The sequence below is a fragment of the Pseudozyma flocculosa genome (genome assembly GCF_000417875.1).
Source record: "Pseudozyma flocculosa PF-1 unplaced genomic scaffold scaffold00015, whole genome shotgun sequence".
Classification (NCBI taxonomy): Eukaryota; Fungi; Basidiomycota; class Ustilaginomycetes; order Ustilaginales; family Ustilaginaceae; genus Pseudozyma; species Pseudozyma flocculosa.
This window is the reverse complement of record NW_006920883.1, coordinates 176106-191003: the sequence shown is the minus strand read 5'-3', so window position 1 is coordinate 191003 and position 14898 is coordinate 176106. Positions and strand designations below refer to the sequence as shown.

At 65.1% G+C, this 14898-nt stretch overlaps 4 protein-coding genes across 4 annotated transcripts; 3 read left to right on the top strand and 1 right to left on the bottom strand.

Annotated features, from left to right (window-relative positions):
• Positions 1 to 1459: 1459 nt before the first annotated feature.
• On the top strand, positions 1460 to 5191 carry PFL1_04560 (uncharacterized protein; the record flags this gene model as incomplete). Its single annotated transcript, XM_007882086.1, has 3 exons — positions 1460 to 1567; positions 1705 to 4904; positions 4999 to 5191. The coding sequence occupies 3 exons, from the start codon at positions 1460 to 1462 to the stop codon at positions 5189 to 5191; spliced, it is 3501 nt and encodes a 1166-aa protein (XP_007880277.1).
• A 1265-nt stretch (positions 5192 to 6456) lies between these two features.
• Positions 6457 to 6990, top strand: PFL1_04559 (uncharacterized protein; the record flags this gene model as incomplete). The annotated part of the gene is made up of 1 exon (XM_007882085.1): positions 6457 to 6990. One exon carries the CDS (start codon positions 6457 to 6459, stop codon positions 6988 to 6990), a length of 534 nt encoding a protein of 177 aa, XP_007880276.1.
• A 2827-nt stretch (positions 6991 to 9817) lies between these two features.
• Positions 9818 to 13431, top strand: PFL1_04558 (uncharacterized protein; the record flags this gene model as incomplete). Its single annotated transcript, XM_007882084.1, has 2 exons — positions 9818 to 10246; positions 10366 to 13431. 2 exons carry the CDS (start codon positions 9818 to 9820, stop codon positions 13429 to 13431), a joined length of 3495 nt encoding a protein of 1164 aa, XP_007880275.1.
• Positions 13432 to 13724: 293 nt separating this feature from the next.
• Positions 13725 to 14794, bottom strand: PFL1_04557 (uncharacterized protein; the record flags this gene model as incomplete). The annotated part of the gene is made up of 2 exons (XM_007882083.1): positions 13725 to 14226; positions 14346 to 14794. 2 exons carry the CDS (start codon positions 14792 to 14794, stop codon positions 13725 to 13727), a joined length of 951 nt encoding a protein of 316 aa, XP_007880274.1.
• Between the last annotated feature and the right edge of the window lie 104 nt (positions 14795 to 14898).

The following is a 14898-nucleotide window of genomic DNA, read 5'->3' as shown; positions in this document are numbered from 1 at the left end:
CGATGCCGAGTCCGCAGGCAGGGGGTCGGCAGGCCAGCGGGTGCGGTCCGGTGTGCTGTCCAGCGCCGGGTGTGGGCCGACGAATCCCAGCGACGGTGAGTCAGCCGCCGTCCTGGTGCCCTAGCAGGCCTGCCTGCCTGCTTGCTGAGCCTGACCAGCGACGGCGGTGCAGGTCAGGCGGCCAGGCCAGACAGTCCGGTGTGCATGCCTGCAGCACGCTGCCTCTGGGCGGCGGCGCTGGTCGGGGAGCGAGCCTGTGGCCTGGCCTGCAAGCTTCTTCGCGCGAGCTGCAACGCCGCGGCCTGTGCGGCGTGGAGGCAAAGTACGTGTAGGGGCAGCAGGCCAGTTCACGCTGGGACCGCGCCGTAAATATCGGGGGGCCAGACATCGGGTGGGGCGGCGATGCAGTCTTAATCTCGGGGCTTGGGCTATGGGGTTGCGATTTCGGCCGGGAACATCATACGCGCATTTGCTACGGCGGCGAGGGCTACGGTAGAGATCTGTGGCCGCGGCGGACGAGACGAGTGGAAAGGGGCGTCAGTGAAAAGGCGGCAGGGGGGGCGTCAGTGGGACGGCGGCAGGGGCGGCGTATGGTGGTCTCGAGGGAGGAGCGAGGCGGGGACTCACGGGATGCATTGCGGGGACCTCGACAAGGCAGCGAGGCAAGGGCAGGCCGTGCGAGGCAGACAGAGGAGCAGCTAGGAAGAGGGGAGTGATTATGGCCACCAAGCGACGGCTGAGAAAGACCTGTGAGGGCGAATGCAAGGCAAGGTGAGCGCGCGCAGCAGGGCGCAGCGACGATGGCGACGGTGAACGCGAGCGGCAGGGATCAAGAGGAGGCGCAGCAGAGTGCGGGCAATGCGCGTTTATAGAGGCAGGCGAGAGGTCGATGGCGGGCCTCGGTGGACGATGGGAGTGGACGGTCGTCGGGAGGTGGATAGGAGGATAGGAGGATAGGAGGATAGGAGGATGGTGGTTGGTGGGATGGCGGACAAAAGGCTAGGGCTTGCCAGCGCACACAAGGTGCCGCGGGGGTCGCACAAGATCGAGCGAGCGCTCCGGGCCGAGCGAAAGGGCCGCGCTCGGCTGCTTACCTAAGCCGAGCGGGGGACCCTGTCTGGCCAAGGCTTTGTGATTTTTTCCTGGCGGGCTGTGGGGCCGCCTGCGCCGTTCAAAATTTTGGGCGAGATCTTAGACTGGCTGCTGCCTCCACGGGGTCGGCATCTTCCAAGCCCCTCTCTCTCGCGCTCCGTCCACCATCCTTGCCACCCGTTCGCGACGCCATCCCTGTATCGCCGGCGAACTGATCGCACCGCCTCGACCGTCTTCATACCCACCGCATCTTTCGTAATCGGCGAGGGCCACCGCCTCACCCGACCCGACCCGACCCGACCCGCGCCGCGCCGCGCTGCGACCCTAGCTCGCCACTGCGACTGCCGCCTCCGCTCGTGCCGCCACGATGGCCGACGCCCAGCAGACCAACAAGGCGCACCGCAAGGCCCAGGCGGGGCCCAAGTCGGAAAAGGCCAAGCGGGCGAGCAAGCACCAGAACGGCTTCAATGCAAAGGTGAGTACCCGTGCGGCGAGGCGCGGCGCGGCGTGGCTCGGCTGACGACCGACCTGAACGACAATCTCTACTCCTCCGCCACGATACTGTGCGGCCCCTCGCTCTGCGGCCCCTCGCTCTGCCCGCCACTGCGACAGGCGTTCATCTCTGCCAACCCGCGCACGGCTGAAAAGCAGATCCGGCGGAATGCGGAAAAGAACCAGAAGCGATACCATGTGCCGATGGCGGACCGCACGCCCGAGGACGAGCCGCCGCCGATTATTGTGGCCGTCGTGGGTCCCGAGGGCGTTGGCAAGACGACGCTGATGCGCAGCCTGATCCGGCGGTACACCAAACACACGATTGCCGAGATCAAGGGCCCGGTGACGGTGGTGGCGGGCAAGAAGCGGCGGATCACGTTTGTCGAGTGCAACAACGACATCAACTCGATGATCGACATTGGCAAGGTGGCCGACCTGGTGCTGCTCATGATCGACGGCAGCTTCGGCTTCGAGATGGAGACGATGGAGTTCCTCAACGTGCTGCAGTCGCACGGCTTCCCCAAGGTCATTGGCGTGCTGACCCACCTCGACCTGATCAAAAAGTCAAAGACGCTGCGGGCCACCAAGAAGCGGCTCAAGCAGCGCTTCTGGACCGAGATCTACGACGGCGCCAAGCTCTTCTACCTCTCGGGCATCATCAACGGCCGCTACCCGGACACCGAGATTGTCAACCTGAGCCGCTTCATCAGCGTCATGAAGTTCCGCCCTCTGGTCTTCCGCAACGCCCACCCGTACCTGCTGGCCGACCGGCTCGAGGACCTCACCTCGCGCGAGGCCATCCGCAGGGACCCCAAGATGGACCGCACCATCACCGTCTACGGCTACCTCCGCGGCACCCACCTGCGCTCCAGCCAGCGCGTCCACATCCCCGGCGCCGGCGACCTCACCATCTCCTCGGTCGAGAAGCTCACCGACCCGTGCCCGCTGCCGACGCAAGAGAGCGAAAAGCGGCGCAAGCTGTCCGAGAAGCACAAGCTCATCCACGCGCCCATGAGCGACGTCGGCGGCGTCATGTTCGACAAGGACGCCGTCTACATCAACGTGCCCGGCAACTTTACCAGGAACGCCGACGGCGAGACCGACACGCCCGCGGGCGAGGGAGAGCAGATGGTCATGGACCTCCAGGACGCCCGCGTCACCCTCGACGACCGCGCCGCGCGCGGCGAGCTGCGCCTCTTTGAGTCGTCGACGTCGGCGCTGCGGGCAGACGATCCTGCCAGCGACGACGCCGCATCGGCCAAGTCGAGGGGCAAGCGGACTCGCCGCGCCGCCTTTGACGACGTCCGCCTCGACGACGACGAGCTGGGCGACGACGACGATGGCGACGAGGAGGAGGACGACGACGACGGCCAGCTTGACGAGGAGGAGGACGGCGAGGACATGGACGACGACGAGGGTCGCGAGCGGAGGAGCGTCGACCGTCGCGGCCGGTCCCTCGCCCGGCCCATGCCCGGCCAGGACAGCGACGGAGACGAGGCCGACAAGGGCAAGATCGCCTACGCCGACAGCGACTCGGACATGGGCCTCGGCAGCGACCAGGAGGACGCCGAGGATGAGGATGACGAGGAGGACGAAATCGCACCGTGGAAGCGTAATCTGGCCGGCCGCGCCGAGTCGGTCGTGCTAGCCAATCGCCGGAGAAAGGCGGCGGACCTGACGCGGCTCATCTACGCCTCGGACAAGACGCCAGAGCAGATCGCCAGCGGCGACATCTTTGACGACGACGACGACGACGACGCCGACATCGAAAAAATGGCCCAGGCCGACGACGGCGACGACTTCTTCCGGCCCGCGCAAAAATCCAGCGGCACCGTCCACAAGGGCCCGCTCAACGAAGAGGTCGACGAGTGCCCCGACCAGACCCGCCAGCCCATCGACGCCGCCGCAGTGTCGCGCTGGGAGAGCGAGAGGGTGCTCGACTCGATCCGGCACCTCTTCATCACCGGAGACGAGCCCGACAACCTCGAGGAGCGCAAGGACGGCAAGCGGAACGTGGCCAGCGACGATGAGGACGACGACGACGATGACGAGGAAGACGGGGACGAGGGCGACGACGGCAACAACGAGTCGGCCCGCGACGCTGCGCTGGCCGCCAAAAAGGCGGCGCTCAAGCGTCGGTTCGACGAGCAGTACGACGACCCGGACGCCGAGGGGGCGGGCGACTGGTACGACGAGCAAAAGGACCTGCTGGCCAAGCAGGCCGAGCTCAACCGCGCCGAGTTTGCCGACGAGGACGAGGACACGCGCCACCTGGTCGAGGGCTTCCGCCCGGGCGCCTATGTCCGCATCGAGCTGTCCAAGGTGCCGTGCGAGCTGGTCGACTACTTTGACCCCAGCTTCCCGCTCCTCGTCGGCGGCCTGCTGGCGTCCGAAGAGACGTTCGGGTTCGTCCAGGTGCGCATCAAGCGCCACCGCTGGCATCACAAGATCCTCAAGACCAACGACCCGCTCATCTTCAGCCTGGGCTGGCGCCGCTTCCAGAGCATCCCCATCTACTCGCTCGACGACGGCACGCGCAACCGGATGCTCAAGTACACGCCCGAGCACATGCACTGCCTGGCCACCTTCTACGGGCCGGGCTCGGCGCCCAACACGGGCTTCTGCGCCTTCAACACGCTGGGCTCGGACAACCCGGGCTTCCGCGTCAGCGCCACGGGCGTCGTGCTCGACGTCGACGCAGGCACGCAAAAGATTGTCAAGAAGCTCAAGCTGACCGGCACGCCGGCCAAGATCTACAAGAAGACGGCCTTTATCAAGGACATGTTTACCTCGTCGCTCGAGGTGGCCAAGTTCGAGGGCGCGCACCTCAAGACGGTCTCGGGCATCCGCGGCCAGGTCAAAAAGGCGCTGGCCAAGCCCGAGGGCCAGTTCCGCGCCACGTTCGAGGACAAGATCCTGATGAGCGACATCGTCTTCCTGCGCGCGTGGTACTCGATCCAGCCGCGCCGCTTCTACAACCCGGTGACGTCGCTGCTCCTCAGCCCGGCGTCGCGCGCGTGGAAGGGCATGCGGCTGACGGGCGCGGTGCGGCGCGACGAGCGCATCAAGACGCCGCTCAACGTCAACTCGACCTACAAGCCCGTCGAGCGGCCCGAGCACCGCCAGTTTAACCCGCTCCGCGTCCCCAAGAAGCTCCAGGCCGCGCTGCCCTACTCGTCCAAGCCCAAGATGACAAAGGCACAGGGGAAGCCCACCTACCTCCAGCAGCGCGCCGTCGTGCTCGAGGCCGACGAGAAAAAGGCCGTCGCTCTGCTCCAGCAGATGCGCACCGTCCAGAAGGAAAAGGTGCAGAAGAGGTGCGTATCCGCTCCGCGCCGACGTCGTGTCGCCCGCCGACGTGCAGGTCCCGATTGCCGCTGACACTCGAGCCCCCTCCCACCTCCCCCACAGGCGCGACAAGCAGACGGAGCGGCGAGCGGTCAAGGCCAAGGAGGCCGAGAAGCAGGAGGAGCGGCGCGCCGAGAAGCGCAAGGCCGAGATGAAGGAAATTTACCGCGCCGCCGGCCTCAGGGATGCCAAGCGGCAAAAGCTCGCCGCCAAGCGCGGCGGTCGAGGCAGCGCGGGCGGCGGAGGAGACGACTGAGCATCGGTCCCCCGTCGGCGGTCTTCGCTACCCTTCCTCCATGTCACATCCATCCCTTGTATTCCATTCCATTCGTCTACTTTGCAACTCTATCCCGTGCCCAATTGACCCCGGCGTCGCCCGTGTTCGAACAGTCCCCCAACCCGAACCTGCGACTGCCTTGCCAGTGCAAAATGGCATGCAAAAAAGACGAGGGAAAAACCGCGGCCATGCCGCTCACAACGTCAAAAGGAAATGCCCTCAACCTGGGTCGAACAGGTGACCTTGCGATTTGTTTCGACTCAAAGAGCCGAAGGCCATTAACTGAAGATGCTTCAGTCGCACGCTCGTACCAGCTGAGCTATAAGGGCTTGGATGTCAGTCAAACGAAACATATAATATATGCATAATTGCTAAATTTTCACGCAGCTCGAATGCCCTACCCGGCACCGCTCCTCGCTGACTCTTGCCTGCCGACCCCCACCCACATCGCAACGATGTTCCGACCTTCGATCATCGGCGACGCGGCATGCTGACGTCCTGTCGCCTTCTGCGCCGGCTGCGACGGCTTCTGCGGTGGGCTTTGGCTTCCCTCTGACCAACGACGGCATGGCCACAGGGCCCATCGAGCAAAGCAGCTGCTCACACGACGGCGCCTAGAACGACCGAGGTTTCTCCCCCCGCGCCCGAGGCCAAGAACCCTCGCACCACAAAACTCCCCAGCATAGAAGAGCTGCTCGCAAGGTCAGGTGAGCTACTCCACGTGGACCCCACGGCGCCTTTATGGCTCCTTGAGTGCGGGTACCGGTACGTGCAGACGGACGTGCGCTGACCCTCAACGAAGCGAAAGGGCGGCAAGATGGCATGGCAGGCAGGGACCCGCTTTGCCTCCGACCCGATCGCGTGACCAACCGGCCCGTGAGGCTACAGTAGGCAGGGTCTTGCGCAGGAACACCCTCGTCGCGGCGATCTCGCCGACAAGAAGAGCAAACGGGAAGAAGGTCAGCAGCAGCAGCAGCGGGTGCGAGATCGCGGTGGACGCCAAGGCATGGCGCAGCAGAATTGCGGGGTAATGACCAGCTCTGCCTTGATCGCGTGCTTTCTGAGGCTCAGCATGGCAGCATGGACCGCCAGGAGCTCGTGGCTGGGTTGCAAGCCTTAAGTTCCAGACGGCAGGCTGTCCGGGATGTCACTCGACACAAACTCAAGCCACGACCGACGTCGAACGTCCGTCCAAGCCAGGGACGCGGAGAGGTCGGTCAAGGCGTCCTGCGCTACTCGGAAGGATGTCGGCCGACCGCAAGCATGCCTCCATCCGGTGGTCGGCGACGAAAAGGCAGGCAGGCGGAGATGGCCAGGAAAACGAGGCGTCCGTCCGTGGAGATAGCGTAGCCCGACGGCGGCCCGTATCTTATCTCCCCCTGGTCGGGGCGACCCTGCCAGGCCCGCTCCCTACACGAGGCACGGGGGTACGACAGCGGCTCGGCAGCAAGGGTCTCTTGGCAGTCGTCCTGATTGCTTCGGACCGGCCATCGCCGGTACAGAACTCGCGCCAAGACGACTACTGGCATGTGGTCGTGCAGCTGTTCACCGTTTGGTCAGACCCCGGCGACCAGCTCCCGGGACGGAAGGCATCTCGCGGAGCGAGTGAGCTGTGCCGCAGGGAGCGCTCGCCAAGTCCTCCGACGGCTGGCGCTCGGTGGCGAGTGTCCCTCTCGAGACCGCCAAGATACCGATACCGACTTCGGGTTTTCTCGGGTCGAGGTCCTCGCTCGTTGCCGTCCACGAGTCTTTTGCCGCCGGCACGGGTTGGTAACTGAGTAGCCCGGCGAGGCACGTTTTGCGACCCTCTATCTCTTTCTCGGAAAGGCCTCGGACGGTGGCGGCTATACCAGATGAGAGGGAGGAAGAAGGAGCCACGATGGCACCCAGAAGCTTGGCCCATTGTTCGCCGGTGGCCGAGGTCTTGGCGCTCGTGGCACCTCGCTCGCTCACCACGTACGACGCGCTGGCCAGTGCCACGCGATCAAAGCAGCTCCCAGGCGATCGCGAAGAGGCCAGGGCGGTCTGGTGCCTGAACCATGGACGGATGCGCAACGACGGACCGATCTCAATGCCGAGGAGCGCCTCCACGCCTGTAGGCCTGCCCGGGCGGCATCGGAGCTGTGGCAAAAGGGCAGGCAGGGCTGGCGGCCAAGGGCTTGGCATCGTCACGTCTTGCTGCTTGGCGTTGGCCCGATTCGAGTTTGCAGCCGGTGCCAGGTTTTCTTGGCGCCTTTTTCCTGGCCGATCGAAGACGCTGCCCTGGCAGAACGGCAGGCTAGGTCTTCCGTCCGGATGCCAGCCGACGACGTCGGTGAGCGACGTACACCTCCGGAGACAAGCAAGCCGTCTCCAGCAGGTTATCCTGCTCAGCTCGCCGACTGTTTGCGTGTTGCGGAGAGAGTGCCAGCGGTCCATCGACGTACACCATGCCGCCGGTACTTGGTCCGGATAGGCCGATTCACTTCGATCGCCAGCTAACGTAGCGCCGTCACCTGCTCGCTGAAGACGCTGGCGAGCTCGACTAACCAGCTGCTTGTCGGGACGGTCCGCCTCCCGGAAGCTAAGAAGGGGTGGTGGCGAGCGGGGTCGTCGAGCCTGGCTGACGGCCGCATGAAAGCCCCCTTCTCCGCCAAGGCTCGCAGCGGAACATTTTTGAGCTGGGCTGCAGCCCGGCGCTCTTGCTCTCGTCTGGTGCCTTTCGGCGAGGACCGAGAAGTTGAGGGCCGCAGGCTGGCAGCGTCGCGGCGGAGAGGCAGTCGAGGCACGCAGGCCCGGGAGGCAGAGGCACGGGTCCAGATGACGCAACCGGCGGATAGGGCCCCAGACCCAGGCCAGCAAGCAAGGCAATTTGTCGCCACCGGCCGCTTCCGCCAGCCCGAGGATGCTCGCTGGTCAAGTTGCGTTGGCGTCGTGCTCTTCGAGTCCGGATAGGATCGCCCACCGTCCCTACCAGAGCGTACATACTGGATCGCGTCCAGATCCGCCTTGCTGCCGCGCGGGCATCGATCTCCTGAGCGAGGGAAGAAGGGGGTTTTCGAAAGACTACGGAAGCAGCGGCGCGGGGCAAACAAAGCAAGGAAACAGCCCAGGCCGGGAAGGGCCGCCAAGAAGCTGCGGGGTTTTCCCGCTTCTACCGGGGCACAACGTACGGGCTATCGCGTAGCTGTCTCAACCGCTCCGACCCTACCTGCCTCTTCGGTACTTATCTCTGCCCTGGAGCCTCGTATCTCGTCATCGCCAAAACGTGCCGGCCGCTACCTTTCTCTTACGTACCGCAGCATCGATCGAGGGCAGCTGGCTCGCTCGCGATAAAGTGTCTTAGCATGGTCCTGTGATTCGGCCCCGGAACGTGGACGCACAGGTACACCCTCCCGTGGTACAGGCGGCTCGGCGTAGATCGATTGTTGGTGCCGCGAAGCATCATGGTCTCGCCCTGTTCATACATGGCCGCCGACGGCTGGCATCGAGATTGGCGTGCGTGGGCAGACTGACGCTGTGCCGCGGTGAGTCTCTCCCTAGCTCTGCCTGACTAGCTGATGGAAGCTGCGGAGAGCGAGCGAGCCGGCAAGCGGGGAAAGTGGGGCCTGCGTGACGGATGGAAAGACAGGCAGCGGCAGACGCAGCGGGCTGGATGCAGGCGAGCCGCTTCTGGGTCTCGGCCGCTTCCGGATGTCGGAGGGCCCACTGCCCAGCGCCAAGCCTGACGGCGCCCGCACCCTTCCCTCCCTCACCTCAGCCCATCCACGGCGGCGGCATCCCCACCTGCCCCTGCCCTGAAACCCAACGACGACGAAGGGCGATGCACGACCTGGAACCAAGATGGCTGGCTACGGCGGGAGGGAGGTCGACAGAGAGCTTGGCTCGAGGGCCTCAAAACTCCGATGGCCACGGCGATATTCCTGGGGCTGGCCGAGTGCCCACCTCCTCCTCCTCCGCCGCTGCAGCCACCGTCGTCGTCGCTATCGCCGCCGCCGCTGCCGCCTGGCCTGGCCGTCGTGGTCGTGTCGCGGCTGTCTTGGCGGGCAAGACCCGGCCGGCGAAATCGCACAGACGTAGCCGCTGAGCCTCTGCTCACCCGCTGCTCCTCGTCATAGCCGCTGCCGCGCCTTGTGTGCCGGTAGGCCATCCCCGTGCTGCACGCCAAGGCTGCCGGCTCCCTCAGCAGTCTTCTTGGCCCTCGCCGTCGACCTCGTCCTGCCGTCGTATCTGGCCCGGGTCGTCCCGAGCGCAGACTATAAGTACTTCGACGTTGCCGCCGGCGATGCCTCTCGCCCTCGTCTCGACCACCGATCAACCACCAACCACTCCTCCCTTCACCTTTCCCTTCACACGGCAAAGGCGACCTCCCATCCCGTCGAACGACAGCCGCGGCAGCAGCATCGCAGAGGGCACCTCTTCTCGACGCTCCCCTCTTCCACCATCGCCACCGCTGCGCGCACAATTGACTGGAAAAGACACCGCATCCCCAGCATCCACACTCACACGAGGTTTCCCTGAGTCTCAGGAAGCACCTCGCCGCGACGCCGCCGCATTGACGACCTTTTCGCGTCCGTAGCCCACCGTTCCGACCGCCCTCGACACCCACCGACGCGCCTCTGCACAATGGCCTCCGTACCCACCGGAAAGTCGGGCGACGAGCTCGACCCGCGCAACGCCACCAACGCCAACGAGAGCGTGGCAGCGGCCCAGGCAGCCAACCAGACCGGCCAGCAGGACCAGCAGCTCTCGCCAACAAACGAAAAGAACGGCCCGAGCGATGCGCACTCGAGCGACTCGACAAAGGCGGTTCCCGTGTCCAAGGACAGCGGAGACGGCCCAGAGATCTCCATGTCCGATGCCCTCACCCGCTCCTACGCCTACCCGATGTCTTCGGTGCTCCGGGCGCTCGGCGTCCAGGACACCGACCACGGTCTCGACGACTCGACTGTGGCCGGCCGCAAGCAGGAGTTCGGACCCAACCAGCTCGAGGGCAGCGACGAGATCAGCATCTTCAACATCATCATGCACCAGATCGCCAACGCTATGACCTTGGTGAGTGACAGCGGCGCGGCGCCCGCGATAGACGCACGGCTCGTCGCACGGTCGAAGACGACAGGGAAGCTGACGATTGCCATGACCTGCTTCTGCTCTCGCACCTGCTGCGACCACAGGTCCTCATCCTCGCGATGGGAGTCTCGCTCGGAATCAAGTCGTGGATCGAGGGAGGCGTCATTGCCGGCGTCGTTGCCATCAACATCTTCGTCGGCTTCTTCCAGGAGCTCTCTGCGGAAAAGACGATGAACGCGCTCCGCAGCCTGGCCTCGCCCACCGCCCGCGTCCTCCGCAACGGCTCCGCCAGCACCGTGCCCGCCAACGAGGTCGTGCCCGGCGACATCATCGAACTGACCACCGGAGACACGGTGCCCGCCGACGCTCGGCTCATCGACTCGATGAACTTTGAGACCGACGAGGCCCTCCTGACGGGAGAGTCGCTGCCCGTCTCCAAGGACCACAACCTCATCTTCGAGGGCGAGGAGGTGGGCGTGGGCGACCGCCTCAACATGGCCTACACCAGCTCCACCGTCTCCAAAGGCCGCGCCACCGCCATCGTCATTGGCACGGGCATGAACACCGAGATTGGCAAGATCGCCGATGCACTGCGCGGCGCGGCCAAGGCGCAAAAGATCCGCCAGGTCAAGAAGAACGCCTACGGCAAGGCGGGCCCGCACCGCTACGTCCAGGCGGGCGCCCTCACCGTGTGGGACAAGATCGGCAACTTCCTCGGCCTCAACAAGGGCACGCCGCTGCAGAAGCGCCTGTCGCAGCTCGCCATCGGCCTCTTCCTCGTCGCCGTCCTGTTTGCCATCATCGTCTTCCTCTCCAACAACTGGACCGACACCGAGGTCATCATCTACGCCGTCGCCACCGGTGTCTCGATGATCCCGGCCTCGCTGACCGCGGTGCTCACCATCACCATGTCGATGGGCAGCAAGGCCATGGTCAAGCGCAACGTCGTCGTCCGCAAGCTCGACTCGCTCGAGGCGCTCGGCTCGATCAACGACATCTGCTCGGACAAGACGGGCACGCTGACCCAGGGCAAGATGGTCGTCCGCCGCGCCTGGGTCCTCGCCACCGGCACCTACAGCGTCTCGGAGACCAACGAGCCCTTCAACCCGACGCTCGGCGAGGTCTCCGTCGACGACGTCGAGCCGCGCGACGTCAAGAAGGACGCCGCGCCCACCACCGGCGAGGTCCTCGCCTCCGGCGGCAAGTCGAACAAGGTCGAGGGCAACGCGCCCTTCAAGGACTTTATGGACGTCGCCTCGCTCTGCAACCTGGCCACCGTCTTCAAGGACAAGGAGACCCACGAGTGGACCGCCCACGGCGACCCGACCGAGTGCGCCATCCAGACGTTTGTCACGCGCTTCGGCTGGGGCCGCACCAAGCTGACCAAGGGCGTCGAGGCCGACAAGGGCGACACGGAAAAGACCGAAGGCCGATGGACCCAGATCGCCGAGTACCCCTTCGACAGCGGCGTCAAGCGCATGGCCGTCACCTACTCGGACAATCGCAGCGGCAAGAACTACGCCATGATGAAGGGCGCCGTCGAGCGCGTCCTCGACGCCTGCGTCTCGGCCCAGGGACCGGACGGCATCGTCGACTTCACCGAGGAGCTCCAGAACCGAACGCTCGAGAACATGGAGGCGCTGGCCGAGCAGGGCCTCCGAGTCCTCGCCCTCGCCCACCGCGAGCTGAGCGGCGCCGAGGCCGACAAGGGCGGCGAGCTGGAGCGCGAAAAGGTCGAGTCCAGGATGGTCTTCCTGGGTCTCGTCGGCCTCTACGACCCTCCCCGCCCCGAGACGGCCGGCGCCGTGCGCAAGTGCAAGGAGGCCGGCATCACGGTGCGCATGCTGACCGGTGACCACCCGGGAACCGCCAAGGCCATCGCACTCGAGGTCGGCATCGTGCCCCGCAACACCAAGCGCTACTCGGAGCGCGAGGTGCACAGCATGGTGATGACCGCCTCGCAGTTCGATAAGCTCTCCGACGACCAGATCGACCAGCTCCCGCAGCTGCCCCTGGTCATTGCCCGGTGCGCGCCGCAGACCAAGGTGCGGATGATTGAGGCGCTCCACCGCCGCGGCAAGTTCTGCGCCATGACTGGCGACGGCGTCAACGACTCTCCCTCGCTCAAGATGTCGGACGTCGGCATCGCCATGGGCCAGAACGGCAGCGACGTGGCCAAGGACGCCTCGGACATTGTGCTCACCGACGACAACTTTGCGTCGATCTGTAACGCCATCGAAGAGGGACGGAGGATGGCCGACAACATCACCAAGTTTGTCTGCCACCTGCTGGCCCAGAACGTGGCCCAGGCCGCGGTGCTCCTCATCGGCCTCGCCTTCAAGGACGTCACGGGCCTCTCGGTCTTCCCGCTGAGTCCCGTCGAGATCCTCTACATCATCATGGTCACCTCGGGCTTCCCGGCCATGGGCCTCGGCATGGAGCGCGCCTCGATCGACGTCATGAAGCGGCCGCCGCGCGACAACAAGTGGGGCATCTTCTCCCCCGAGATGATCCTCGACCTGTTCGTCTATGGCTTCTGGATGGCCGCCCTCTGCCTCGCCACCTTCACCCTCGTCGTCTTCCGCTGGGGCCAGGGCGAGCTGGGCCTCAACTGCAACAGCAATAACGGCGACAACTGCGACGTCGTCTTCCGCGGCCGCGGAGCCACCTTCTCGGTCATGACGTGGTTCTCGCTGCTGCTGGCGTGGGAGATTATCGACCTGCGCCGCTCCTTCTTCAACATGCACGACGACGGAAAGTGGTACAACCAGTTCCTCAAGGACACCTGGGGCAAGAACAAGTTCCTCTTCTTCTGCGTCACGCTCGGCTTCATCTCGGTCTTCCCCATCCTCTACATCCCGGGCCTCAACGACGTCGTCTTCCTCCACAGCGGCATCTCGTGGGAGTGGGCCATCGTCTTTATCTGCACCCTCCTCTTTGTCGGCGGCATCGAGTCGTGGAAGTGGGGCAAGCGCGTCTACCTCCGCCGCAAGGAGGTCGACACCTCGAAACTCATCGACGAGGAGATGGGCGAGGGCAGCGACGACGGCGACGACACCGAGGCGCGCCTCTCGGAGAAGCCGGCCTCGCAGCAAAAGCAGCACAAGCAGGGGGGCCAGGCCAAGCTGCCCCAGTCCCAGACGATGGACAGCGAGGTGACGCGGGCCTAATCTGCCGCCGGCCACCGCTCGGCCTTCCCTCCGGGGCCCTCTGCCCCTCGCCGCACCGCATCGTATCGCATCGCATCACAGGACGATTTCCAGCATATCCGCATCACGTCTCCGCCCAACGCTCGATCAACGAGGCCAACAACCGGCGACGACGACAAACATGAAGCCCCAACACCTTCGCTTCGCACTTTTGTATTATTTCTTGCCTTAGACTCCAGCATCCCCTTTCGAAAAAAAAAGGATATGAACCCGACAAAAAGCGCTCTGCTGCCAGAGGTCTCCGCCATCCTCGGCTAGCCCTCGTAGCCGCTGTCGATGAGCCAGCGTTCGATGGCCTTGATGGTCTCCTCGTCCGACTTGCCCGCCGTGACGAGGGAACGGACTTTTGTGGGGCCATCCTGCGGCGCCTGACCGTTGCTGCCGACGAGGAGGACGTTGAGCTTCTTGTGCGTTCCGTACTTGGACGATGCCTCCTGTGCGGCGGTAGGGGCGTCGATTACGATGAGGCCGCTGAGTGCCGGGCGCGAGTTGGCGGGGTTGGAGAAGAGTTTCTTCCACCAGCTCGACTGGTCGCCATTGGCGTCGGAAGGGGTGATGTACTCGGAGACTACGTCCGAGGCGAGTGTGCCGTCCCTGACAAAGAGGACGGGAAGACGCTGGAGCGAGGCGAGTCGGATCTGGTTGTGCAGCTCGTCGGTCAGCTCGGCCACGGTGGGCGACGACGAGGGCGAGGAGAGGTTGAGGTCCAGCGCGTCGTAGCCCGCTTCGCGGAAGTAGGCGATGTAGGGCTGCCACCTGTGTCAGGGTGACACGGTGATTGTCGTTCGTCAGCAACTCTAACTCGGGGATCAGAGGACTTCTGCGCCGAGCGCAGCTCGATCCAGCCCAGCTCGTGGCTCGGCTCTGACACTCACACGGCCCTTCCACCCACACCACCCGTCAAGCTCTTGACCATCTGGCCCAGCCCGACTTTACTCCCCTCGTCGCTCAGGAACACCAGCGTGACCGTCTGCCGACGCGGCGCAGTGGGGGAAGCCTTTCTCCAGATCGTCGAAGATCCTTTGACCTCGCCGCCAGCAGGCGACTCGTCGGGCGACGCGACCGTGTACCTCCTCGTACCGGTCGTCGCGCCCGCATCGTCGCTGGACACAGAGGAAGAGGGGATAAAGGCCGAGGCGGCGAGACCGGTGCCGAAGCTGAAGCCGAGCGTGGTGGGCCGCAGCCCGGAGCGGTGCCGCGATGAAGACGACGAGGTGGAAAAGGATACCGAGGACGGGGGGAGGAGGCGTCCCGGTGCCGGGAGGAGCGGTACGGCCGTCGACCGTGCGACGGTGCGTGTGAGCGGGCGGGCGAGCGTGTTCATCTTTGCGTTCCCTGGCCGATGGCGAGCTAAGTGGTGGTGGACGGTGGTGGTGGCGACGACGTTGATGCTCGAGGCGCTCTCGATATCCCCCGCATTCCAGAGCA